At 37.4% G+C, this 27,645-nt stretch overlaps 4 protein-coding genes across 6 annotated transcripts; 2 read left to right on the top strand and 2 right to left on the bottom strand.

Moving 5' to 3' along the window:
- Positions 1-2,032: 2,032 nt before the first annotated feature.
- Positions 2,033-4,308, bottom strand: LOC141822712 (SWI/SNF complex component SNF12 homolog). The gene is made up of 3 exons (XM_074710047.1): positions 4,081-4,308; positions 2,442-3,965; positions 2,033-2,337 (listed from the first exon to the last, which is right to left on the bottom strand). The coding sequence occupies exons 2-3, from the start codon at positions 3,923-3,925 to the stop codon at positions 2,265-2,267; spliced, it is 1,557 nt and encodes a 518-aa protein (XP_074566148.1). The 5' UTR covers positions 3,926-3,965; positions 4,081-4,308; the 3' UTR covers positions 2,033-2,264.
- Positions 4,309-5,628: 1,320 nt separating this feature from the next.
- On the top strand, positions 5,629-8,145 carry LOC141822912 (uncharacterized). Its single transcript, XM_074710214.1, has 6 exons — positions 5,629-6,107; positions 6,872-7,055; positions 7,141-7,221; positions 7,402-7,509; positions 7,594-7,863; positions 8,026-8,145. The coding sequence occupies exons 1-6, from the start codon at positions 5,629-5,631 to the stop codon at positions 8,143-8,145; spliced, it is 1,242 nt and encodes a 413-aa protein (XP_074566315.1).
- A 1,339-nt stretch (positions 8,146-9,484) lies between these two features.
- Positions 9,485-12,636, top strand: LOC141824986 (uncharacterized). Of its 2 annotated transcripts, none has more exons than XM_074712342.1 (6): positions 9,485-10,028; positions 10,796-10,988; positions 11,074-11,154; positions 11,603-11,710; positions 11,791-12,060; positions 12,284-12,636. In XM_074712342.1, the coding sequence occupies exons 1-6, from the start codon at positions 9,547-9,549 to the stop codon at positions 12,401-12,403; spliced, it is 1,254 nt and encodes a 417-aa protein (XP_074568443.1). In that variant the 5' UTR covers positions 9,485-9,546; the 3' UTR covers positions 12,404-12,636. The 2 variants fall into 2 exon arrangements, with proteins under 2 accessions (XP_074568443.1, XP_074568444.1); XM_074712343.1 differs by having other exon boundaries at positions 10,799-10,988.
- Positions 12,637-13,708: 1,072 nt separating this feature from the next.
- Positions 13,709-26,764, bottom strand: LOC141824653 (ubiquitin carboxyl-terminal hydrolase 5). Of its 2 annotated transcripts, none has more exons than XM_074711978.1 (13): positions 26,539-26,764; positions 25,688-25,930; positions 24,565-24,709; positions 24,045-24,104; positions 23,882-23,977; positions 23,087-23,506; positions 20,301-20,441; positions 20,051-20,221; positions 17,525-17,782; positions 17,277-17,419; positions 16,348-16,896; positions 14,715-14,988; positions 13,709-13,999 (listed from the first exon to the last, which is right to left on the bottom strand). In XM_074711978.1, the coding sequence occupies exons 1-13, from the start codon at positions 26,661-26,663 to the stop codon at positions 13,991-13,993; spliced, it is 2,634 nt and encodes an 877-aa protein (XP_074568079.1). In that variant the 5' UTR covers positions 26,664-26,764; the 3' UTR covers positions 13,709-13,990. The 2 variants fall into 2 exon arrangements, with proteins under 2 accessions (XP_074568079.1, XP_074568077.1); XM_074711976.1 differs by having other exon boundaries at positions 13,709-14,100.
- Positions 26,765-27,645: the final 881 nt, after the last annotated feature.

Consider the following 27,645-nt stretch of genomic DNA (forward strand, 5'->3'; position numbering starts at 1 on the left):
AGCCGGGAAAGGAAAGAGTCGTCGACGTGGATGGGAATGGGATATATATTTAATAATATATTAAATGATAGCGAGGGTTTCTATTGGGTTACGTTGGCTTCAACATGTGAACTCAATGATGGTACAGCTGTATAAATTGAATTGTCAACTTTGAATATAATTTGGGAAAAAAGTCCAAATAATTGACTCGTCGAATATTTGAATTCTATGAAAGGATTCAAAAATATCGCAAGCCCTATTTTCTACCCTAAATAAATTATATTTATTCTAATTTATTAATATTTATATTAATGATCAGATTATAAAATAGGAATAATATTTATACCTACCGAGTTTTGATATTCTGCGCGACCTGTGCTGCGCGATCCCGTGAGCGACACAGTCGATCCATCGTCGTTGCTGCCGCCATCGCCGTGCCATCCGGCCACTGCCAGCAGCTGGCCTGGACACGATCGACGCGCCACTCGCCAGCGCGTTGGGCAGCATCGGATTCTGGCCGAATTGTGGTCGGAATCCGACCGCAATTTAGCCGAAATCCGACCGCGATTTGGCCGAAAATGCGGTTCGGCAGTGGCGCGCATCGTTTCCGACCAAATCGCGATCGGCCGCGTTTCTGATCAAATTGCGTCGGATTTCGATCGGAATTCGACGCGATCGATGTGCCGACGAGTGGCACGTCGATTGTGACTGGACCGACGATCGATGTTGGTCGGACAGCACGACAAGGGCGGCCGACAGCAGTGGAGTCAAGGCGGAACACTGTACATTCCCACATTTGGATGATCAGATTTGCCACGTGATGATGATGAATGGTGGATCAGGTGGCGCTCATGGGCGTGCACGAGGGAGTCGCACATAATATCAAAATCGTATGTCTACCTATCAAATTTATGTATCATATTTATTAATAAATTTCTTTAAACTTGTAAATACAAAAACTCTTAAAACGAAGAAATAATCTTGGCTTTAGAATAACAAATATAAGGAAAAGATACGCATAAGATTTAAGAATCTCACAAGGAACTAGAACAATGTCTCATTCTATGTAGACCAATTTTTCAATTTAAAAATAGAGAGATAATAAGATGTAAAAAATTAATTAAATTCTATAAGGAATTGAATTATATGTTATAAAATTTATTAATATTTTTAAACTAAATTATAATTATTATTAACTATTCAGATGCGTATTATATCATTTTTAAATTACCTTAGATAATTTTAGTTTTAGGTCATGTTATCAAATCTTGTGTCATCTGGGACAAGATCTAACCAGCTGACGGTGAAGGCACCTGAACCCATCTAGTGTATGTATTGATTTTCCAGATTGAACACATTAATGAGCCTCTCAAAAACGGTAGTCGATCAAAGATCTTCCACCATAAAATCAGAACAGTCCAAGACAAAAACTACAAGCTAAATCATATATAACGAATCCAAAGCTAAATAAAATGTAGGGTTTCCAGGAAAAGGTGTTCTAATTTCAATATTAAAAAGGTGCCTCACATTGCTGAAGAACATCAAGCTACAAGTAAATCAAACTAGAACCTTATTTTGCTGAAGAATAAGTATATCTTTTGATAAACTATTAATTGTTAGCTAAAATAGATTTTCATTGATAACCACAGTAAACATAGAACATGAACAAAGAAGGGAAAAAACTCGAATACCACCAAACTCGACTACCTAATCAGTTTCAAGAGAGCAAATATATGTAGACAGATTTGTTTTCCGCCTGGTACAAGATGAAATTTAGATGACTAGGATAAAAAGATCATAAAATTTCATGAGCTAAAATAATTTTAATATTCCTTTTAAGTAATAAAATGGAAAACTATACCAGTATCGCATAGGAGTATTTAAATTAAATCATAATCAACAAAGAGCTAAGCATAGATCTCTTAACAATGTTCTAGATCAAATTAGAGCATAAGGCTCCAAAGCTTTCATGTTTATCATCCAAATATATCATAATAATTGCTACTGATATTCTAAATCAAACAAAGCTACATACAATCAAAGCTAAAAGCTATGCGGGATATGGCAACCATATTGATGTCACAAGCAAACATACACATGTTAAACTACATAGCCAATCAACTAAGCATAATTCAAGTGATCTACACTAAAAAACTAGCATGATCACAGTAAAAGCATTTTTTGCTTATCTGGTATTTCCAAAGAACAACATATAGAAATCCTACAAACTACAGGCCAATTCAGATCTAGAATTTGCAGCGAATATTTTGATCGTCAGTCTTCTTTCATATGCTACCTGGATTATCATTACCAGGTGCAGGTTTATGGTTTAAATAGCGTATAACAGCATCCTCCACCCTGGTACCATATATAAAAAAACATAGTTAACCATAGTTGGAACATGAAAAATACAGCCACCTGATGCAAAGTGACATAAATGAAAACTTGAGAGAAAAGCATACCACGGTTGGTTATAGAAGTCAGAACGTCGTTCCCTCTCACTGTTGCGGCTTGATTCACCAGCAACTAGTTTCAAATCCCTACTTTGAGAAGCAATCAAAGCATTAATGAACTCCACAGGGGACTGACTGAATCCAAGAAAGAAAGCTCTTCTCCTTCGATGCTCGTGAATCTTCTTAATTGAGGCACATATCACTTCGTCACAAGCCTCAATATCTCGGTGTTTCTCAGTGTTGGCAAGGAAGGATGACATTTCCTTCTGCAATGGAAATGGAACATCAACAAGAACATCATAGCAAGCATTGCCTACTGCCCCATTTCCTGAAAGCCTGATCCTATGTTCCAAGTGTATGGGTTGTGGGGGAGACAAGTGTGGTGAAATCTTCTGCGAAACTGTGGCAAATTTTACCCTGTCTTCTCCAAACACTTTCTTCAAAGGTGGATCACAAACAAAATAGGAAGGATCAGTAGGGTTCTGCAACTTCTTCGCTTTCACATATTGCCATATCCCAGCTATAATTCTAGCTCGTGTATCAACCTCAATTCCAAGCACCTCCATAAGCATTGGTGACAATCTGAACTTCTCAGGATTATAATTCATCTCAAGCCTAATACTAGCAGTGAACTCCTTGTCCCCCCTCCGCTTGATCTCGAAGCCCTCAAGCATTGCCGGTGAGCGAGACTGCTCCCACACAATTGTTGGGTTCTCTGGGTAAAGTGATGGGTCAAGCGCAATTGTTACCCTCTTAAAGAATGAAGAGAATTTGGGAAGCATGGGGTTGGGCTTAGGCAATCCACCAACTGGATCAGGGTCAACCCCATCTTCCAAGATCCTTCCAACTATCTTCAGTGACCATGATGGAGGCTCTGTATTCTTGGGCTCAGGGATGGACCGTGTCTGGTCTGCAAAGGTATTAAAGACGTAAATCCTAAGGGTCCTTTGCATGGAAGGTGAGCTTTTTAGAGCTTCCTGGATGTCGATCTTCTTCCTAGCAAGGGCTGCATCAACTCGGGATTCAAATTCCAGCAATTGAGTGTAAAGGGCCGACTCAGGCAAGAGACCTGCAACTCGATCAGGGAGATGCTTCTCCGGAAGCTTTTGCTTCTTCCTCCTGGCAGCAGCAGTTATATCAGCGGCCTTGATGCCTGGGATAGCGGACATAGGAATGGGGGCTGGGGGCTTCTGAAGGGATGGCCGTTTGACTCCTCCAGACATACCGGGGGTGGAGAAGGAGGGGGAGGAGGTGCCAAGATGACCAAGCTGAGCCTGGGAACCCATCTGGATCTGAAAGGGAGAGTGGGCATGCGGCTGGACTTGGGCCTGCGTTTGCGAGTGGAAAAGACTCTGGAAGGGGGACGAGCCCGGGGGAAGCGGGGGACGGAGATGGGGAGGCTGGTTAGCCGACGCCGGCGAACCCATTCCAGCGTTGGCGAGGGACGGCGGCCCACCCATGGTCCGCTGTTGGTTGTTGCTGTTGGACGCCATCAAACAAAAAATCACCAGCTCGATACCTCCAAACCCTAAACTGTACATTCCAAAAAAAAATCGAAATTAAAACATTCCTACAAAAGATCGAAGGAATCATCGGATTTAAGGATGGAGAAAGGGAGATTGCACGCGACTGCAGATAAAGATCTCACCCGTTTCGAAGGAGGCAGAACGCAGATCTGAGAAGAAATGATGATGACCCTTTCTGATCCCCTTGAACAAGATGGCCGTCGATTTACTGGCTGAAGAGGAAGAAGAACCCTAACAAGAATTAGGGTTTAGTTGACGGAGATGATGCATGCTCTGCCTGCTGCTCTCCTCGCTATGTTCGATGCCTTTCACCATTTCGTTCGGCGTATTTTCTCCTTCAGAAAGATTAACAAAAAAAAAAGCCTAACTTTAACAAATGATATAAAACCACCCCTACTTTTTATATTCTCAAACAACACCTTTTATAAAAAAATTAAACAATATCCCTATGTTTGTGAAATTTCCTAATCACACCCCCAATACTTTCTAAATTCTCAAAAGATACCATTTCTCGTACCTATTCCTTTTATAAGAAAATACTCTTAAAAAAAGTAGTTTAAGTAAAAAAGTATCAATCATTGTAATAGTCGTTTAAGTATAATAGATGGGATAAAAGAGGGTACTGTTTCGAATTAACATTAAAAATAAAATCTTTATCCTCTTTTATAATTTTATTTTATCTTAATCAATTTAATTATGCTCTGAAGACATCTCTTACTCAATTATGTGAGTGGCACCTACAAACTTAATCAATTATGTAAATTTCTAATTAAATCATATAAGTTATCTAATCTTTGGTTAACCCATTTCTTTCGATTCAATTATTCTATTAAATCTATTAGAATTAACACTTATACACATTTAATTAATGTTTATGTATCTACATTCATAAATTGGACTTATGTACGAACTAATACTGACCTCAAATGCAACAAATTTGAATATTTATTTAAGTTTTCTTTTTTTTAAATTGTTTTTATTCTTTAATCTCTTGCTTAAAAGGCCGTGTATATATAGTGTGGAAACAGATTTTTGGATAATTAAATGGCGACTTAATAATTAAATTCTTAATATCTAAAATGAGTTTTATAATTAAATTCATAATATCTAATAACGTCTCCGCTCGCATCTATCTTCCCCTGCGGCCTCCGCCGGCGGCGAGCTCCCGATCATCCTCTATTTTCACGGAGGCGGCATCTGCATATTCTCCTCCGCCTCCCCCCATCCTCCACCGCCTCGCCACCGCCATCCATGCTCTCGTCCTCTCTGTCCACTACCTCCCCTGTCATCGGAGCACCACCACCGCCCTGCACCGGAGCGCTGGCCAACCATGATAATTTAATCTGTCGGGGAACTTCCGGAAAACGGCCTCGGAGGCGGCGGCAGACCAACCATGATAATTTAATCTGTCGAAGCGCCGGGACGGTATTGCTGGAACCAAAGCAATTCGATTTAGAGTTCCAACATGCTCTGCTCCTAAGCCGAAGCGCCGCCTTCTTAGCTGGAAATTGAATCTGTGCTTATCCAGATGTTTGAGCGCGATAAAATTGACTTTTATATATAAATTTAGTAAAGTGTGAGCTTAGTAAGCAAACGTCGATCGCTCCTTCAACTTCTATTCCACTGCGTTTTTGATCGGCGAACTGAGGGCTTGTTGTGAGATCATCGGCATGGCATACATCCCTCCTCACAAGCGCCACTCCGCCACCAGAAGCACCCCCGCCCCGCCGCCGGCCTCCTTCTCCCGCCGCTTCAACCAATCCCTCGCCCTCGACGGGCCCTCCCACCCTCGGGGGAGGAAGTCCCCCTCCCACCAGCGTTCCGAGATCACCGACATCGCCTACGCGGATCAATCCACTTCCCTCTGGTGCATAGCCGGCGGTTGTCCCCATCCGGATGATTTCCGGCTGGAGCCGTATACTTGCGACGCAGAGGAGCTGCAGCGGGAAGGCTACATGCATCCTCTGGTGCTTACTATTGCTGGTGATCCGCCTTCGGTGGAATCAGAGGAGGAACCTCCGCCGTGGGTGGCGATTGTCAACTGGATCGAGCGTGATCTGCTTTCTTCCCTCATCAGCGCGAGGAGCGAACTGGCGCCCCGGATCAAGATGTCGTTCGTCGCCAGGATCGGCAAAGTTTTCTTTCGCGGGTACGCAACTTATTATTATTATTATTATTTTCTTTGATTTTATTCGACTTTTCGATATAAAATTTATAGAATAGTTCATTTTGCCACCTATCTTATGCTTTTTTCAGTTTGACCCCCATAGTTTAGACATTTCATTCGTTTTATCCAACATCTTGCATTATCAAGACATGGGGAAAGGAACTCTTTCAAATATACCTACCTACATATGAGAGATGAAGTCTTCTTGGTTCGAGCTTGTTTAAAAAGTGATCGCGATGAGACTTTAAATTGTTTCAAAAGGAGAAGATTGAAGAGTAGAAAAACTTAGGAAGTAAAATTAAACAATTAAATAGCCTAATGTGACAGAGGAGGGATGATTTGTTTTTGTTTTACAAATTGCAGTATATGATGTTCTAAATTATGAGTGGAAAGATGCAAAAGTAGATAATAAAATGACTTGTTTTTTTAGAATTTGTTGATGTAATTTATTTCCTCCAAAGCATTGTTAAATTAATGCTTGTTAAAGAAACTTGATTAATCTTGTGCTGATTTAGTCCTGGTTAAAGATATTAACTCATATGAAATCAGTTTCATGGAGAATATGTCTATAAGTCTTGCATTTTTGAGGGTATGTACAGCCAATTCAACAAACATCAATCTTACTATTGAGTAATGTATTTTTATTTATCAATCTTGTTAATGATTCAATCAAATCATGCATCACTATGTGAAAATTTGGGTGAATGAACTCCACTGCACCTATAATTTTTTTTTTGATGAAGTAGAGAACCTTCAAGATGTCTCGAATCTGTAAGGAGTTCTGCATACTCTGGATCCGATATTAGAGGGAAAGTAAGCAAGTTCTTCGACACTAGTTTACCAAATGAACGCATTCAAGAATTTGAACAGTTGGAGATGGCAAAGCTTGGTTTTGATTTTGATTCCCAGAAAGAACGTTATATCGTCCAGGTAAACAATATCCATGCCTCCAAATATTCTGTACTACTAATGAAATTCCTCAGAAATAAACATAACTATTTTTTACCATATCTAGTTGTTTAACAAGACTCTGGCTGGCTCAGTGATTACATGCAAATGTAAAGTTGCTGAAGGTGGTGGCCTTGAGATATATAAGGTAAAATTTCTTCAATTAGTTAATGGTTTTTGTTATGATGCATCTACTAACTTAACAATTAGTAATTAGTTAAATGATTTGATTTTGGCTGGTACTTTGTAAGTAATTGACATAATGACAAAGTTAAAATGCCATCTATCTTTGGAGTGGAATGAATATTTACTGTCATTCACTCTTCAGATCGAACAAAACAGATTACGTCGTCTGGTTGTAGATGTATCATGCGTCTCTAAGGATCTTGATCTGAGATTGATGCTGTATAGTGTTGAAGTTTCGAAAACTCTGGATGTGAGTCTTTCATTCTCTAAGAGTTCATACCACCATCACTATCTATTAGATACACTCCAGCTGATAGGTGTGATACTTTTTCAGGATATAGGAAAAGATAGCATAAAGAGGTTAGTTTCTGATGCAATTATAGACCCAAATGTGAAAGGTGGACTACGATGGTCGCTTGGGAAGGACTCTGTCAATGGCACTTGCAGCATCGTTGGAGTTTGGCATGTTAAGTACAAGAATTTTAAGAGCCAGAACATGAGGATTAATTTTAGATACGCTGATCGGATTCATCACATAACATCATTTGGTAGAGTTTCTAATGAAGTGAATTTCAAGTTGACGGGAGTATCTCAACAGTTGATGGTGAGTCCTAATTCTTTTACTAATCTCTTATCTTGCACTTTAAGTGCAAGTAACCATTTTGTATAAGAGATTTGTTTGTAGCTTTTCCTTTTCATATTTAGCTGAATAGCTTCTTCACTTTTTCAAGAATTCCTTTTGTAATTCTGGTTTTTGATTCTGTAGGATGAGGACTTCGAGCCTAGTTCTGTGTTGGCCGCCATCCGAGACGCTGTGAAACTTATTTGGAACCACTTTTTGGACAAGAACGTCGGTGTTGAGGGGGAGAAGTGCAAGGAAAAGTGAGAGCTTTTGTACAAGGTCTGGGCAAACCTTTTTATCTCTATGTTTTGTTGCAATGTTTTGCCTCCATGACTGGTTTCTCTGAGCAGAAGTAAATTGTTCTTTTGTTTCTTTGGGTGTTTGTGCTCCTCGTTGATCGCTCTCTGATTTGAGCCTTCTTTTCTCCGACTGAGGCTTTTATTCAACAATATGGGCAACGATGCCTTGTTCACTCCTTTCAGTTATGTGAGTTGCACCTACAAACTTAATCCAATTTTTAAATTTCTAATTAAATCATGAAAGTTATCTAATCTTCGGTAAACCCATTTCTTTAGATTCAAAGATCTTAATTAGTAGTGTTTATGTATCTACATTCATAAATTGCACTCTTGTACGAACTAATACTGACCTTAAATGCAATAAATTTGAATATTTATTTAAGTTTGGTTTTTTAAATGTTTTTTATTCTTTAATCTCTTGCATATAGTTTTTGATAAATATAAGAGGAAATATGTAATATAGGCTTAATTAATTAAATGGCCTTCCATATATAGTGTGAAAATAAAAACAAAATTTGGATAATTAAATGGCTCCTTAATAATTAAAATTTTAATATCTAAAAAAAGAGTTTTATAATTAAATTCTTAATATCTAATAACATCTCCGCTCACATCCTTTACTTGGTTTCATAGGTCAATTTTATTTTAGTCTCGAATTTCGACTTTGATATCTATTCGGTCTTATGTGTCAATCTCATTTCAGCATCGGGATCTGACCTCGATGTTTATTTGGTTTCATACATCGATCTCATTACAACCTCGGGTCCCGACTTTAGCATTTGTTCGGACTCATTTGCTGATCTTATCCTAGTCTCCGGTCCCAACCTCTCCATCTGCTCCGATTCATATGTCGATCTCATCTCAATCTCGGGTCTCGTTCTCGACATCAATTTAGACGCATGTGTCGACCTTATCTTAAGCTCAAGTCTCGATCTCGATGTCTATTGAATCTTTATGCACAGACCTCAACTCAATCTCGGATTCCAACTTCGATCTTAGGCTGATCTCATCTCGATTTCAGATCTTTCGTTATTCACTTCAAGACGGGATCCATAAAATTGGTACATCATTATGATGAAAAAATCTTAAGATAATTTTTTTTGAAAAATAAAAAAAATATTTTAAAAGATATAAAACAATTGAAATGCGTATATTAAAATAGAAATGTATATTTTGAAATATTTCTTAAATAAATATTAATGTTTCAAACCCACAAACAGAGTATTTTTTTTCGTTGGTTGACCGATGACTATGTATATAAATTTAGTAAAGTGTGAGCTTAGGTTTAAACATCGATCGCTCCTTCGCCTTCTATTCCACTGCGTTTTTGATCGGCGAACTGAGGGCTTCTTGTGAGATCATCGGCATGGCATACATCCCTCCTCACAAGCGCCACTCCGCCACCGGAAACAGCCCCTCCCCCGCCTCGCCGCCGGCCTCCTTCTCCCGCCGCTTCAACCAATCCCTCTCCCTCGATGGTCCCTCCCACCCTCGGGGAAGGAGGCCCCCCTCCCACCAGCGTTGCGGGATCATGGACATCGCCTACGCGGCTCAATCCACCTCCCTCTGGTGCATCGCCGGCGGCTGTCCCCATCCCGATAATTTCCGGCTGGAGCCTTATCCTTGCGACGCCGTGGAGCTGCGGGAAGGCTACAGGCCTCTGGTGCTTTCTGTCGCTGGTGATCCGCCTTCGGTGGAATCCGAGGAGGAGGAACTGCCGCCGTGGGCGGCGATTGTCAAAGGGATCGAGCGCGATCTGCTTTCTTCCCTCATCAACGCGAAGAGCGAACTGGCGCCCCGGATCAAGATGTCGTTTGTCGCCAGGATCGGCAAAGTTTTCTTTCGCGGGTACGCAACTTATTATTATTATTATTATTATTATTATTATTTTCTTTGATTTTATTCGACTTTTCGGTATAAAATTTAGAGATTAGTTCATTGTGCCCCCTATCTTATGTAATTTTTCAGTTTGGCCTCCATAGTTTAGAGGTTTCATTCGTTTATCCAACATCTTGGATTATCAAGACATGATAAGGGAAAGGAACTCTTTCAAATATACCTACCTACATATGAGGAATGAAGTCTTCTTGGTTAGAGCTTGTTTAAAAAGTGATCGCGATGAGACTTTAAATAGTTTCAAAAGAAGAGGGTTGAAGAGTAGTAAAATTAAACAACTAAATAGCCAAATATGACAGAGGATGGATGATTTGTTTTTGCTTTACAAATTACAAGTGTATTATATTCTAAATCATGAGTGGAAGATGAAAAAGTAGATAATAAAATGACATTTGTTTCTAGAATTTATTGATGTAATTTATTTCCTCCAAAGCGTTATTAGATTGATGCTTCTTAAAGAAAATTGATTAGTCTTGTGCTGATTTAGTCGGTAAAATATCTTAACTCATTTGAGATCAGTTTCATGGAGAATATGTCTCTAGGTCTTGTATTTTTGGGGGTACAGCCAATTCAACTAACATCAATCTTACTATTGATAATAATTGAGTAATGTATTCTTATTTATAAATCTTGTTAATGATTCAATCAAATCATGCATCACTATGTGAAGATTTGGGCAAATGAAGTCCACTGTGCCTATAATTCTTTTTTTGATGAAGTAGAGAACCTTCAAGTTGTCTTGAATCTGTAAGGAGAGCTGCATATTCTGGATCCGATATTAGAGGGAAAGTAAGCAAGTTCTTCAACACTAGTTTACAAAATGAACACATTCAAGAATTTGAACAGTTGGAGATGGCAAAGCTTGGTTTTGGTTTTGATTTTGATTCCCAGAAAGAACGTTATATCGTGAAGGTAAACTATATGCATGCTCCCAACTATTCTGTACTACAAATGAAATTCCTCGGAAATAAACATAACTATTCTTTACCATATCTAGTTGCTTAACAAAACTCTGGCTGGCTCAGTGATTACATGCAAATGCAAAGTTGCTGAAGGTGGCAGCCTTGAGATATATAAGGTAAAATTTCTTCAATTAGTTAATGGTTGATCGTTAATCACTCTTCCCCCATCCTGTTATGATCATCAAAATTTCTTCATCTGGCACGATTAAATCATTCTCAGAAAAAATTTTGTGACTTATATCATAGTAAGGTGGCAAGTAGCAAGTCGTTTAGAGACTAACAACTTTTTTTTGTTGCCTATTTTACATATTGATTTTATGCTGCCTATCATTTTCTTTGATGAGATACTAAATATAGACTACTTATAATGGGCTTTAATTATTATTATTTTGTTATGATGCATCTACTACATATGTCTGTTCTAGGCTTCTAGCTTAACAATTAATAATTAGCTAAATGATTTGATTTATGCTGGTACTTTGAAAGTATTTGGCATTCCTACAAACTTAAAATGCCATCTATCTTTGGAATTGGAACTAATATTTACTGTCATTCACTCTGCAGATCGAACAAAACAGACTACGTCATCTGGTTGTAGACGTATCATGCGTCTCTAAGGATCTTGATCTGAGATTGATGCTGTATAGTACTGAAGTTTCAAAAACTCTGGATGTGAGTCTTGCATTCTCTACGAGTTCATACCACACTATCTTTTAGATACTCTCCAGCTGATATGTGTGATACTTTTTCAGGATGTAGGAAAAGATGGCATAAAGAGGTTGGTTTCCAATGCGGTTATAGACCCAAATGTGAAAGGTGGACTACGATGGTCGCTTGGGAAGGACTCTGTCGATGGCACTTTCAGCATCATTGAGGTTTGCCATGTTAAGTACAAGAATTTTAAGAGCCAGAACATGAGGATTAATTTTAGATATGCTGATCGGATTCATCACAAAACATCATTTGGAGAAGTTTCTAACGAAGTGTTTTTCAAGTTTCCAGGAGTGTCTCAACAGTTGAGGGTGAGTCCTAATTCTTTTACTAATCTCTTATCTTCCACTTTACTAAATACCTTTAAGTGCAAGTAACCAATTTTCTCTATGTACTGTTTCCTTTTGCTAGTCTTTATTTGTATTGCACTTTGTATAAGAGATTTGTTTGTAGCTTTTCCTTTTCATATTTAGTTGAATAGCTTCTTCACTTTTTCAAGAATTCCTTTTCTAATTCTGGTTTTTTGTTCCGCAGGATGAGAACTTCGAGCCTAGTTCTGTGTTGGCCGTCATCCAGGACGCTGTGAAACTTATTTGGATCCACTTTTTGGGCAAGAACGTTGGTGTTGAGGGAGAAAAGTGCAAAGAAAAGTAAGAGCTTTTGTACTAGGTGTGGGCAAAACTTTTATCTCTATGTTTATTGTAATTCTTTGCTTCCTTGACTGGTTTCTCTTAGTGGATGTAAATTGTTCGCTTTTGTACTAGGTGTGGGCAAAACTTTATCTCTATGTTTATTGTAATTCTTTGCTTCCTTGACTGGTTTCTCTCAGCGGATGTAAATTGTTCTTTTATTTATATATATAAAGATAAATTGTATTGAAAGTCTTTCATGTGGTAAAAAGTCATACGTTGACTCCACCAGGTGTCTTGTACAGTTGGTTCCACAATCTGTCTGTAGAGATAAATCAGGAAGTTGAAGTTGATCCCCATGTGGGAGGGTAATTCCCGGCTTTCGTTTGGTATTGAAAGCCTTTCATGAACTTACATCATGAACTTATATGGGGAGTACTTGAATTTCTAAAGACATGCATTTGTACTTTTTAAAAATATCCTCTCGATGGTTAGCACTACCCTTTCATATTGACATCGATTTTGAATTTGCTAGATCAAGTAAAATCACACATGACACACCCAAGTTACGGGCTCTGTTGAGTATGCTCCCTCCGCAAAATCGTTGCTGAAATGTTTCCAGCATTCTCGCCACCATGCCAAATCTATGCCCAAGGCACAGCCATCTCCAAGCCATGTCCGAGAGAGGTTCAGCCATCTCCAGCCACCCCTTAGGGTGCTTGCTTTCTTTTTGAACCTCTGCAACTCATGATCTCTCTCTGATTTGAGCCTTCTTTTCTCCGACTGAGGCTTTTACTCAACAATATGGGCCAGGATGCCTTGTTCACCCTTGTCACATTCCTTCTGTAATCCATTGGAATAACTTAACTGATGGAAAGAGGCATGCAGCCTTATTAGACGATTGGACGAGGAATCAGCCAAAACTATTAACAGGTGCAAATGTGCTGGTGGTACAAGGGACTGACAAAGTTCACTTCTAGCATCGTGCATTAAACGTTAATGAGCTTTCCTTCAATAAAATTCGTTAAGGAATAATCAACCAAATGCAAAAATTAGAGAAGAATTACAACATGAATCGACTCACCAAACTATTTAGTCCATTAAAAATAAGTGTTAGCACAAACTTCCTAGGATATGTCACCATATGCTTATTATCCAAAAAAAAATCCCAACAAATTAGCGAATTGCCCTCCTGATCCCAATCCCAGCTACAGCTTGCCCACGAGATGGTATACGATGGTGGAAGCATAAATAAAATTTGTTTAGAGAAAAAGACCAGCAACCAAGTTTACAAAACTTAACTACTAAAATGAAAAAAAGAACAATATACTTATGGCAAGATTCTAAAATTTGTTTCCATTAAAATTCTGTGTTACAGTGTTACATGTTGCCTCATTTTTATGAATTACACAACATATACAGAAGATTATAAAGCATAATTCTCCTAAAAAACTCCCAGATATTCAAGGAAAGTTCCAAGAATAAATAACCATACATGATATTTGCTTCCTAGTATCTAATCTACAAAAGATTAGATAAAACTCATCTTTTACCAAAAGTATGATTTTTATTTGCAGATGACTCCACACCGATGCTTGCTGATGCATTTTCTCTAGTTCGCCTGTAAAACAGCACATAAGCCGCAGCAGATTTCACATCCTCTTCGTTGATAGGTGAAATGTGATTGTCATCGAAATTGTACCATCTATTTTCATCTAAAAGCTACAAAAGGGGGAAAAAATAAATGAATATTTTTATCATCTTTCATCTTTTAATAGCCAGTAGTAGATAAAAGCTAAGCTACAGAAGCAGTAAACAATGCGCATTCTGTGTTCCATTCCCTCTTCTACAATTAATTACCCATTTCAGTCAATTTTGTTTGTTCAGAATTCAGATAACTAAAAAGAAGTTTATATCTATGCATTTCTCATGCAAAAGCAGTACGAACTGAGGAATGACAATGCCTAAAATGCAGATGACACAAACTTCCTAAGTTTTGCAGAAAGAGCAGAAGCCCTTGGCCTTTTGGAATGCAGCACTCTGGTGTTCTCCAAGATGACAAAGCAAAATATTGCATGACCGAGACCATGATTTACTGGAAACCTCGAATCTCAACACCAAAATGGAAAATCAATTTTTGATGGATTTCTGTGAAAAACTAAGTTGGTAAATAATCAGAGTTCTGTTAGATGGAGTATAAGATAGATGTAGACCACTACCAAAAGTTGGGAACTAAAACAGCTTGATGATGACAACTTTCTAGGATGAGCTGCATATGGAAATAAATGGAAAAATTTTCACAAAACAGAATCTCATGTTAGTGGATGAAAATTTACCTTGATATGAGCAGTATAATGCCCGCTTGCCATACTGCCGTAGTGATTACTCAAGGCATAAAGCTCATAAATCTGGGGCTGGGAGCCTTTTTTGTGTGCCACATAATTTGTCAAATCAAGATCATGAATTGGAAAGTTAACAAAGGTCTCCAGTTTATGCTTTGTTGACCGACTGAAGGAGAATCTTTTCAAGTGAATAACCAGAACTTCAGGAAGCCTCCACAGGTCCAACTTTTTGCTGGCTTGTCTTTGTTCCTTGCAACTTGGGCAGTACCTATTCAGTAACAGTTTGAATTGATGTTGAAAGCACTAAATATGAGTGCAGCCAATAGATCTTTAAAGAAAATGAAGCAATGTTTGTTTCATTGCATGAAAGCATCACAAATTAACAAGGGCTGGGAATTACAAATAATTCAAACATCTCTTTAGCATGGAAGATGCTAGATATACAATCAGCAGAATTCACGTTTCTAAATATAACAGCAATAAAATATCAAGAAATTTCTGACAGCTGCAGCTCATACCCTCCAAATATTTGGCAAACTCTCTGATCATTTTCCTAAACAAGTCACACGAGTGTTGATTACTTCACTCGTACCCATCTATGCTTGAGCAACACATGGCCTCAATGTCATCCCCCACCTCAGATACTCACTTCTCATCACACCACTCTATACTTGTGTCGGATATCGGGTATCTACACTTGGACACTCAATATTTCTATTGATCACATGTAACAACTACAAATAGATGTGTGAACACATGGATCCACACCAGTGTCAAATACTTGTACACAAGTCAAGGTCCCCCCTAGTAGCAACTACAAATTGTTTTCATTTGTTCTATCATTGAGTTTTTTATCTAACATTGTAGGGAAAACTAACCAACAAAATTAAAATAAACTACTTCACGTGCAAGTAAAATTTCTGCCAATGCAAAAATGTCAACAAAGCCTTCTTAAGGCAACGCAACGAAAATACGATTGCCCTTAAGAAAAAGATATCTAGAGGAGCAATTACTTGTACAGAATCAACAAACTAAGATTGACAACACGAAGACCATCCCAACTAAAGGCAAGGTCTGACTCACTAGTAACAATTGCGGTCCACTATGATAGATGGAAGGCCAAACACACAAAAGACTGCTAGCACTAATGCAGGTCACTAAGAGGTTGGAACACGAGCCAAATAATTGATGTGGTAAAACCTTACACCTGCACATCCCCCTATTAGCATACAAATACAGAATACCCCTTTATATGGAGCAGAAAAAGGAGGGCCTCAACCCAAGAGGAAACAAACATCCTTCATCATTCATGTCGCAGCTTAACACCATCAAAATCACCTCAAAGACCAATTCACAACAAGCTCAATGGTAGTTAGTCCCTTCCCCCAACTTGATCTAGCTTCCTTTGGTATAGATCCCAATAACAAACCCAGCCTCGAGTGGACAATTCAAGAGGCTTTTGATTGTATTGTATTTTGCCTACAACATAGAACATATACATCCTCCCTATAAAGATTGCAATTTCTCAGATAATGAAACAATACCTCCAAAATTTTAACTGAAACAATTACAGGGAACTTAACTGCACGACGTAATTGTCAACTACGAAAGAAGAAATGATACTAACCACATATCTTCAGGCACTAGTGGCTCTTCCCTCAAGAAGGCATCCAGACATGTATATAGTGAGAGAGGTTCATTACGACTCCTCTTTGGTGCAGGAGTATACTTGAACACTTCTGGATGGTTCTCAAAATGATAAGTATCATATTTCTTCATATCATTTCTTGACCAATTAATAAAAAGAATAAGTGATGTTGATGGCCTAGGCAGTGTGAAAAGTTTGTCTTCCAATGATAAATCAACCCATGCATCATTTTCGTCTATGTACTGAAGATGCATGTTACAGGTTGATTCTGTATTACAGCGTTGTTGATTGTTTTGATTCTCACCAGATACTAAACATGCTTCACTTGATTTACCTTGATCACCATCACTTATACAGGGATCTGAGGACCTTGAAGAGTAAGTTCCATCGCTTCCTAGCATAGGGGTGAGCATCCTCTGAAGTGTCTCTCGTATAAGACCCACAGTGATTTCATCTTTTGAAACCGATGCAAGCAAAGGTATGCCATAGGTTTCCCAGACCATTGAATTGTTAATGTTGCCAGACCCTCTGCAAGATTTAACATTTAACATGAGCCGTAAAGCAAATTGGAAAACCATGTACAGTAAAATGAACAACCAAAGCAAAAAAAGGGAATACTTTATGTTGGTAGCACTAGAAATAGAAAGAAAGCTTTTTTAAAAGGGACTGGATCCAAAATAATTTAACCAAAACAATACTGGAAACAAGTAGAAAGAATTGACAAGGAGTGTCCTGTAGCATGAAACCGCAAACAAATAAATTAACTTGTTATGGTCAATAAGAGAGTAGAACAACAATTTCAAGTGGTAAAATCAGTAAGAACATATGCCAGACATCTAATGTGTATCTTCCCTACAGCTGTTGGAATATTTATGCAGATAATAGTTACTGATACAGAGAGTACATACACTTGGCGACGGTGCACAAACTGAAGGTATACAGTATTCCCCAATTTTGGTATCTTATAAGCTACAAGGTGATCATCATCTTTAATGGTTGATAGCAGCATTAAAGGATCTTCTAGAAGTTGATGGACACTGTGGCTGCGTATCTGTGTAAATTTTTCACCAAAAAATAAATAAATAAACTATTCTTTTGAGTATGAATGCAATGAGGCACTGTCCACTGAATCTCTACCAATATGAAATTCGCATACCTCCGCAAGTAAAAGTTTCTCCTCATTTTTTAATGAGCAAGCATTGCTTAAAGCCTGAATCAAGTCCCGGCAACGACCTTGCTTTGGTACACTTACAGTACAAGTGGTTGGAAGTGTACTCCCATCACCAGTCAAAACCACAACAGTCATGGTCCGAGCAGAAGCAGATTGTAGAGGCAATGATAGATACATAAATGGATCAAATGTCACTGAAATTTTCCCACAAACAGGACATACCAGAGTAGATTTGTATTGCCCCTGCCATGTTATAGTAATCAGCTGCATACAATGAAGATTGAATGGACCTATGGAGACTTAACAACATAAAGGAATTTCAAAATATTGTGAAATGATATTTTTGTCCCAAAAAATTTTCTCATACATTGTGGCAAAAAAATTTCTACTATTGTAATAACACTCTTGAGCGAGTTCACATTTCCCCTATCGTACGGACAAATTTTATGCCAAACTCATGTGAAATGCATCTTGAAGCCCATTTGCTTGCAATGTGTATAATTAAAAAAAGAGCAAAAGTTTTTTAAGCTCAATAAGGCATATTATTTGATGCCGGTTGTTCCGGTTGAAAACAGCTCCGGGATGTATCACCGACCCGATCTCTTCACCAGAATGGAGCGGGATTGAAGGGGCCAGGCTCGCCAAACCTCCGGGACCTACGAGCAGAGCAACCGTGAGCAGGAAGGCCAGGGGTGCCCTGGCATGACCACTCCGATGCTTAAGTCAGCGAGCGAAGAGGAAGAAGAAGAGGGAGAAGGAGAAAGAACAGAGGGAGACGAGAGTGTGGGTGTGTGCTCGCGTGTGCACGCGTACCTGTTTACAGCGGGGAGTGATCCTTATATAAGGGAGAGGAAGAGGTCCTATCACATCTCAATTAATCACATCCCATCTTAATTAAAGAAACGTCTTGTCGCTGAACATGATCTTGTCAGAAAGATATGGCATGATCAGGATAAAAGTCCCATCGTTGACATACGCTCGTAAGGTCATTTTGCACGTGGGTGTTAGGGCGGCGATCATAATTACGGAGTATGGGACTGTCAGAAGAAATGATGGGAGTGACGGAGTCGGGCACCGTGATGGCCATTCGGCGTAAACCTTAGCCGAATCCGAATGAGGGTGAAGTAGCCGAGCCGATTAGGAGGCTGCGAGTTCGTAGGAGGAGTCAGCCTGTGAGGCGACTCGAATAGGGGTTCGGCTCGGGGCTGTGCCTTGGACACCGAGGAGTTGGCTCCACGAGGAATCGACTTCATGGGAGGAATCGGCCTGTGAGGCAACTCAAATAGGGGTTCGGCTCGTGGCTGTGCCTTGAACACCGAGGAGTTGGCTCTGTGTTCCATATTCGAACCACGTCTGGATGAGGAGAGACTCGGCTCTCGAGGAAAGGGACCACGAGTTGAGAACTGATTCGGACCACCCTTGGAGTCGATAGATATGGACTGACACGGGAATCGGGTCGGATGTCAAGCCGCTCCCTCGCTCCCTCGGGCCACACTCATAACCACCCATAACACCGGTGATCAAAGAATATTATCTATTGGGAACAGTCAACTAATTCTGAACAAAAAAATTTATCATTATGTCGTAAAATTATGTTCAAGAAAAGTTTAACAAACTTAATGACCAATACTAAATTTAAAAGAAACTAAATTTCTAATACGAGAAAAATCAGGATTCCAGAGGTTAGAGTGATTGATGTTGGATGCTAAACCTATTTACCTAGGTTAGTAGGAAGGAACATGATTCAGGCATCCTGTTGATGTCTAGTTGAATAATTGAACCATTTGATGCCCAATTGAATTCATCAAGTCATATATAAGCTCTGACTATTTGAAGCAGAGGCTACATCACTAGTTTTCTTTGCTACCTCAGCTAAATAGATTTTCAACTCTAGTATTTTCAACTTATCTAAGTATATTATCCATTGGTCGGCCCTTGATCATATACAAACCATTTCAAACTATTTATTCTCATTTTTTATCATCTCTTCAAGCTATTATCTTTTAATTTATTACCCCTAAATACTTGCTTCAAATTCTCAGATTCTGATTGTAAACTTTATGACTACTAGAATTCTGCTTATGCAGAGGCAGTGATAGTAAGTTGCAAACTTGAGGAAGCAATAGTTTAAAATAGCAAGTTTAACACTAAAAATCATGGAAGTATGAAAGAAAATAAAGAGAAAAGATTGTCATCTTGAACACTAAGAAGCTACATGGTGCCATCAGACAATGATAAAGATCATTATTATCATTATCAAATTATTTATCCAAACTACTTGAGTCAGCGACAACTCCGTGAAGTTTATCCCTCCATTCAAATGTATGCAAGGCGATATCACTATTAATTCAAACTAATTAAATCAATTTTTAGGACATTGACTAATATTTTTCAAGCTCTCTTTACCTCTTACACCTTACACTGTATTAATCTTTCTTTGTTAGATATATATACATAAATCATAACAATAATAAAAATGTGTATAAATCTTTCATTGAAAATCCTATGTACCTGGCACACATCAACAATTATAGAATCATTTCGAGCAATGTGGTTTGCCCAAAACTCATCAGCAACTTCTTCATCAGGTCGTCCGTCTGTATCCTTTGATTTTATATAAGGTTTATGCTTTACACGATTCAGGTCCTCATGAAGTCCATCCAACAAGAAGGCTAAAAGCTCCTGAATGATCAATTGAAGTTTGCATCATGGTAATACAAAGAACCAAATTGATTTGAAGAAATTTAACTAACAGTAAAACCTGAGAGTCATGTTGATTATTTCCACTAAATTGAGGTGCAAAGCGTGCAAGTTTGGTTTTAAATGGTCTAGGAGAAACAGGAGTACGCCCAGGAGCCCAGAGTTTCCTCAATAACTCCCCGAAAGCTAATGCAAGCTCACCCTGCAGAACTACCACTGAGATTTAGAACATCCAACATTAAAAATTCAAAGTAATTTCAGAACCAAACAGTCAAAAATTTTAGAAGAAACAAGTACATGCAGACTAGGCCTTTGTGAACTGTGCATCAAATAATAATGTCCGTTCAGATAGTCTGACTCAAAAGAAAAATTGACATATCATGTGTTCTAGTTAGTTGTAACCAAGTTATGCAAACTTACAATATCAAGAACACAGAAAAAAGCTAAAAACAAACTTTGACCAACAAAATGATACCAAACTTGGAAAAGTTGCAGTCCCTTGTTGAAAATCCAAAAGATCTTCATAAGGAGACAGCTTACAGTAAACATTTGAGAAGGAACTTTATGCAGAAACAATCATTTTTTTTCCTTTTTTGGAATAAGAAAATGAACTTAAGGCAAGTGATGAATGCTAGTAATGCAGCGCATAATAGTCTATGTGCCTCAGTGGATAATCTCATGGGGTTGTGCAGCTTAGAAATCTTTTGCAAAAAAAGCTATCTTTAGAGACAAAAAAGGCATTGTTGGTTGTAGGAATAGGAGCAATAGAACGCTTTCAAAAACCTCAGAAAAAATAGACCATGTTCTAAAAATACTAAACCAGAATTAAAATAAAATTATATTTTAAACCAAATGTAAAGAAAATAAAGATGGAATTTAGAACTCAAATTGATTTATTTTATTGGATCAATTTATTGTAACGTAATCTAGAGGGCATCATTCTCTCCAACAAAGAAACCAAGCCTGTTGAGTAGATTGAGCTATTATTAGGTCTTCCGAGACAACATAAGAGTGAAACATCAACATAAAGTCATAAACTGTTATATCGTACTGCTTTAGATCAGCATGTAGTTTATAATTATCATAATTTAGGACAATTTTCCTCTTAAACTTGATAATATATCTCTAATATACAATCAAAAAAGTTTCAGAAGACTCAAATAGATAAGAGATGCAAAGATATCAAAGGCATAAGTATAAACAACTTCAAAATGGAAATTATTAAATTGTGCAAAAACTCCCTTGAGCAACAAGCTCAGGAGGTTGTTTTATATATACCCTCTCATCCATCCTCATCCAAACTACTATAGAGGAAAGCATTCTTTATATCCAATCAATGTAGCAACCACTGGAATATAGCAAAAGGAAGCAGCCTTAACTACAAAAGGGCATATATCCATATAGTCAACTCTATATATTCCTGTGATACTTTCACACTAATCAAGCTTTAAGTTTGTCATTTGAGCCATCAAGAATGTTTTGATAATAAACATCCATTTACAATCAACAATATATTTTACAGAAAGAAGAGAGGCAAGTTCTAAAGCAGCATTAGAATGCGAGACATCATGTCCTCTATCATAGCCTATCAGAATCCAATGTTGAAAGAAAAGCAAAATACTATCAAGAACACATAAGAGATGTATAGAGAAAAGGGTTATAAGGTAGTGTATTTTCAAGTACCTTTCCTGACAACAGTAGGAAGGAATAGGAAGGATAATGTTAAAGGAATTATCCATGATCCTAGAAGGTTCTAGTGGTGCATTTATGAGTACCTTTGGCTAACGAATTTTTTTTATCCTTTATATCATCAATTTTGGAATGCTTGCTAACCTAGTCTAGGAAGATCATCAAATCAATCCCAGCAATATATATCGCACACCTTCGTCCTATGGAATGTAAGAAACAACTAATGTCACCTTGTAATAAGGGAACATGAACACTCACACTTCTTCTTGATGTTGGTGTAGTAGTTGAATCGTTTCCACTAGCACCAACTAAGCCACTTCCACTAACACCAGTTGAACCACTTCCCTAGCACCAATTGTAACAAACCATGCCATATTTGTTGCTCATGGCTATATTCAACTTGGAATCCACAAAGAGCAACTAGAAATTCTGAGCCATCTGCAATATCATTGTCACGACCTTCAAATTCATGGTAGACAGATTCTTAAAAACTCACAAATAGGAAGGGTAAGTGTTACCCCTCCATAACTCACAAATAGGAAGATTCGTGGTCGCCAAATCAAGAAGTCAGTGAGCTAACGACCCCTCTAACCCCACTCAACACCTTTCCTAAATCCATCAACACAGAAGTCACTAGATTCCACAACAAATTTAGCAGCATTTTGCTTTTGTTGACACTTGAAGCCACTTCGATTAACCTTCGTCTGCATACTCCTCTTCAATTTGAACTATTTATAGTCTCAATCTCCTCTTCCTATAACTGGCAAAGTTCCTCCACCTCGTTACATGGGTTGAATCTAATCAGATTATGGTTTTCGTCCATCTCGACCCATATTGCCTGGTCCTACACGACACAGGCAGTATTGCTCATGCACAGGCGGCACAATGGTTTAACCCTATATTGTGTGTCATACATTGCCTATGACGATACATTTTTGCAGAGTCTAGCAACATGACACGAATTTTAATTCATGACTCAAAATGGAATTCTCAAAAGTAGGTATAATCAGAACCAAAAGCATAACATTGACAAATTATGGAGATTTGAGAATTTTCCATTAATGGTGTGTTTGGCTTCAACAAAAGCTAAAAATGTTTCAAAAGGATATGTTCATTGACAAAATAAAGACCACTTAAAATATTGATACAGATACTTACAACCATGCCTAAAGGGTTCTGCCAATTTATTTCTTGCCTGTAGTCTTCACGAAAATATCTTGCAAACTCTGGTGTATGAACAAGGCATTGTATGGCACTGTTCATGAAGCAAGTATTTCCAAGGTTGAGCAGTCCAATGAGACCCAAAGGGGCTGATCTTGTAGTAATGGTATTTGTTCCATGCAAATTATCCAAGTCACTACTAGGGGAAGCCAAGTACTGGCTTTGCGAGAACTCAGAACTGCAACTTCTGGAAGCATAATTGTTGGTAGACAAGCCTTCAGCAACCGATAAGCTTGAATGAGAAGGATCCAAAATGAGAGAAACTGAATCCTTCTCCATACCCCCATTCTCCTGTAGAGAAGTTGCACATCCACCATCGATGGTACCATTGCCATCAGTGAGAATCTCTACCAGAATCTGTGCAGAAATAAAATTGTAGCAAGAATCATACTATGTATGAAATTTCAAATAGATTTTACTTCAATTGTAAGAAACTGTTAAGCAGGATAATATTCACAAAAAAGACAGCAGATAAAAATTTTGTATTAGTGTGAGGTAAAGATGATGTTATAAAACATGAACAGAAAGATCAATGTTCATAGTTTATTTTACTTCCCTTGTGACAAAATGAATTAAGATGCCATACAATATACAGAAATTTTCAAGGCCATATAAAACTGGAAATAAATAAATTTTTTTAAAAAAAATCATATCCTAGTCAATCTCAATGTTTGGGTGGCAACTCAGATTTTGTAAAATATGCAATATTTGAAACACTTAATAAATACTTACATCCTGGTCCATCTGTATGTTTGCATCATCGAGAGTCTTATCCATGTTGTCCATCAACGTGTGCTTCTGTTGACCATAATAGTCCCAGATACAAACCTGGAACAGTGGATAATGAATATTAAACCACACAATTAGAATTAATATGTGACAAATAATTGCTTACTTGGTCTAGGGGTAAATCAAAAACCTCAGAAGCCTTTTTATGAAGTTCTCCCACTGTCTCCTGCAAAATTTATGGTAACTCTCAAAAGCCATTGATGTGTAAAAAAACACATCTACGTTGAGTTATAGCCAGCAGGTATAAGCATTTCACCTCATGTAAAATTTATAACTTAAATTTGCATTTCATGACATCATCATAGCACAAAACCCATGCATAGCGGCATTCATATGAGCAATGAGTGTGAAAACGGATACAAGTGTCCAACTGAGCAATAAAAAAGAAGTGCATACAGTAGATGTAAGAAAATTTAAGATAATTCTGTTTACTTTTTGAAAAATTTAGGAATATAAATTGTTAAATGAACAAACTTAGCGGAAACAAGAAGAATGTAAATGCAGAATGAACTGGGGTCAAGTGCACAAATTTTAAAGTTTAGGCTTTACAGAATTCTATATCAAAAATTTGTCAAGATTTTGAAGCAAATAATAACAATATAGTAACAGTAGTTTGTGGTATAAACCTTCTTGCTTATTCTAATAATTGCTCTTTCTCCCCTCGGCACCAAATATAATTGAAGGCGCAGAGGATAGACTTCTATGGCTAAATCACTCTGAGAAAGACCAGTGTTTATGGCTTTTCGTGGCAATGTTGGGCCACCCCCATACCTGAGAAGAAACCAGCAAATTAACAAACAAATGATCCTGAGACTTCATAGTTTATGCACTGTCCTATGCGATATTATATTGTGCATTCAAGTGTCTGAAGAAAGTAAATATAAGCCTTAATTTTCTGTTAGAAGTTAGAAAATTTCTTTTTGCGTAACTTGTGTCTTTCACAATACTTCTGGCTAATGTCTCATTATTATTTTGCTTCTTGTTTTCCAGGAATTATAAATAGCAAAATTAATATGTGTTCCACATGTCAAACCTTTTAAGGCATAGCTTATTTTATAAACAAAATGAATTCTCCATTAAATTGAAACGACATGTAAATAGTAATCATGACTAATGGTCCAAGCCAAAGTTCACTATTCCTTCCACAGTAAAAGAGTAGTATAAAACTGATTATAAAGATTTTGGCAACATATTGGTAGTATTCTAAAGTTTATGCATTAGTATGAATAGATTCAACTTACATTTAACTGAATTAGGCCAATTAATAAACAAATTAAATAACACTGTGAGCTTAGAATAAAGATTGCATTCATCTTTTGAATTTTTTTCCCCCAATGCCACTTCCAAGCCTCAATTCCATTTACAAACACAAAGAAATTGTACCATAACATCATTTTTTCATGGGAAACAATAAGCATTGTGTATTTTACTTAACCTACAGTTCGCAAGGGATGGTGGCACACATTGGCATAAGGATCCATTTATGTGGTATAGTGTTAAGGATAACCATTCAACTACTTATTTCTCAAAAAAATTTTAAAAAAAGTGATCAATATCACTAGGATAATTATTGTAATAAGATAGAATGACATTTTTTCAAGAATATATTTGTCTGAAGAAAAGAACACAGATTGCTATGTTGAATAGTATGATGGAATGGATACTGGTCAAAAATCCAGATAATTTCACATTAAAACATGGAAGATACAAGAAATCAATTGTACGGTTTGATTTTTAAGCGAAAATTACCAGCCATTCAACTTTTCCCAAACTTGTTGAGGAAGCAATATGTAATCTCGTCCTTCTACTAAAGTATCATGGAGTTCAGTTTCCACATTTGACACTTCTGACGAAGCATCATATATTAGATCAGAATTGTCAATAGCCAAAGGTCTCTTTGTGCTCAGACAACCTGAATCAAGATGATGAGAACCATTGACGGAGTTGCTAGCCATATCTTGATTCACATAATCAAGCCAAGACTGCCACCACCTACAAACCAAAGAACCATGGGTTCAAAGATCACACAATTGACATTTCAAAGAATGTCACAGCTATTTATCAGTAAAAATAACATCTGTAAAATTAAGGGCAAAAAAGTAAGCATCGAGCGAGCAAGGATCATTGGAGATAGCTGCACCTCGAGAAGATAGAATGTGCTTTTGTTTTATTAAGTCCTAACTATGTAAATAGGGTTCTTTCCTAATGGCTTAATATTTTAGGATTGAAGGAGCCCAATCAAATTTCACAGGCATACGAGCTAAGGTAATGAGTCTGAAACCTAGGAAGAACACAATGCAACGACAAGGCCGATAAATATATTAACCTAGTAGTTGACACCAAGCTGCTGTGAATAGGCCGTATTGATCAGAAATGTGCAAAATCTGGCCACGACTACGCGGTGAAAGATAGAAATCCAAATAACCGGGAAAATGGCATTCGTTTCCTAAAATCAGGAAGGTAGCAAGGGAGAAGAAAAATCGCGGACTAAACCCGAAACTGCTGTTCCACCCGAGGATTCACAGAAGATGTTCCCAAGATCAGTAGATCTCGAGGACGAGAACCTGAAGAAAGGAAGAACAAGATCGCATCTTTCTTACCTCTGGGTGATGAGGAAGAACGTGTCGCCCTCCTTCGCGAGGGCTTCGGCCGCGATGGTGAGATCCCTGATGAGGACCCTCTCCTCCTCCGGACTGAGCTCTGTCGCCGAACGCGCTGCCTCCATCTTCGCCACTACAAGGCCCAGCCCTTCCCTTCCCCCTCCTCCGTCGGGCAACCACCGGCGGGACTGAAATCTACGCCTCCATGGCCCGACGAGCTGCTATTTGGTTCAGGCAGCGAGAGGGAGAGAAAGGGACACCGACAGGGCCAGGTATTTGGGTTTGGGATCAAGTGGTTGGGTCGGATCAGGTAGGGTGGTCTAGTCATTCAATGCAACTCCCCCTACCCAATCACAATCCTAAGAAGATGTAGGGCCCACGGGTGTGATTTATTGATAAAATATTTTAGAAAAAAATAAAATTTCAAATTTCAAATTGAATTAAATTGAACTTTAGGGCATGTTTGGTAAGGGGTAATCAGGCTTGTAATGTAATCAGGATTACATTACAAGATGATTTACTTTGTTTGGTAACATTTTAGAGATGTAATGTAATGTAATTGGATTACAAAAGAGAGCCAAGATATGTAATCTGGATTACAAAGGAAATAGTATGTAATCCGATTACATTACAGATTCTATTTTTATCGTACCAAATATACCCTTCCACTTTATTAATAAAATTAATAATTTTATAAAATCAATAATTTATTAATTATAATTAATTAATAAAAGTATTAATAAAATAATAATTATTAATTATTAAAATAAGTATTAATAATTATAATTAATAAAATAATTAAAATAATAAAATTATTAATAATAATTATTAATAATTTAAATAAAAATTATTATTATTAATTAATAAAATATTTATTAATTATTTTAATAATTTTTATTTTATAATTTTAATTAATAATTAATTATTAATAAAATTAATTAAAATAATTAATAAAAGTATTAATAAAATAATAATTATTAATTATTAAAATAAGTATTAATAATTATAATTAATAAAATAATAAAATTATTAATAATAATTATTAATAATAAAATAATAATTATTAATTATTAAAATAAGTATTAATAATTATAATTAATAAAATAA

This window comes from Curcuma longa, chromosome 3 (assembly GCF_044706935.1).
Source record: "Curcuma longa cultivar G26 ecotype Majalengka, Jawa Barat chromosome 3, ITB_CL_G26_1.1, whole genome shotgun sequence".
In the NCBI taxonomy this organism is placed as follows: Eukaryota; Viridiplantae; Streptophyta; class Magnoliopsida; order Zingiberales; family Zingiberaceae; genus Curcuma; species Curcuma longa.

Bases quoted from the DNA above. Each gene is read 5' to 3' on its own strand.
- LOC141824653 (XM_074711976.1), bottom strand. From the start codon at position 26,663: ATGGAGGCAGCGCGTTCGGCGACAGAGCTCAGTCCGGAGGAGGAGAGG. The intron at 20,442-23,086 runs GTAAGTATCTGT...GTAGTTCTGCAG, and splicing joins AGAACCCTTTAGGCATGGTT to GGTGAGCTTGCATTAGCTTT. The intron at 20,222-20,300 runs GTTTTACTGTTA...TTGATCATTCAG, and splicing joins ATAATCAACATGACTCTCAG to GAGCTTTTAGCCTTCTTGTT.
- LOC141824986 (XM_074712342.1), top strand. From the start codon at position 9,547: ATGGCATACATCCCTCCTCACAAGCGCCACTCCGCCACCGGAAACAGC. The intron at 10,989-11,073 runs GTAAACTATATG...TACCATATCTAG, and splicing joins AAGAACGTTATATCGTGAAG to TTGCTTAACAAAACTCTGGC. The intron at 11,155-11,602 runs GTAAAATTTCTT...TTCACTCTGCAG, and splicing joins GCAGCCTTGAGATATATAAG to ATCGAACAAAACAGACTACG.
- LOC141822712 (XM_074710047.1), bottom strand. From the start codon at position 3,925: ATGGCGTCCAACAGCAACAACCAACAGCGGACCATGGGTGGGCCGCCG. The intron at 2,338-2,441 runs GTATGCTTTTCT...ATATGGTACCAG, and splicing joins GACTTCTATAACCAACCGTG to GGTGGAGGATGCTGTTATAC.
- LOC141822912 (XM_074710214.1), top strand. From the start codon at position 5,629: ATGGCATACATCCCTCCTCACAAGCGCCACTCCGCCACCAGAAGCACC. The intron at 7,056-7,140 runs GTAAACAATATC...TACCATATCTAG, and splicing joins AAGAACGTTATATCGTCCAG to TTGTTTAACAAGACTCTGGC. The intron at 7,510-7,593 runs GTGAGTCTTTCA...ATACTTTTTCAG, and splicing joins AAGTTTCGAAAACTCTGGAT to GATATAGGAAAAGATAGCAT.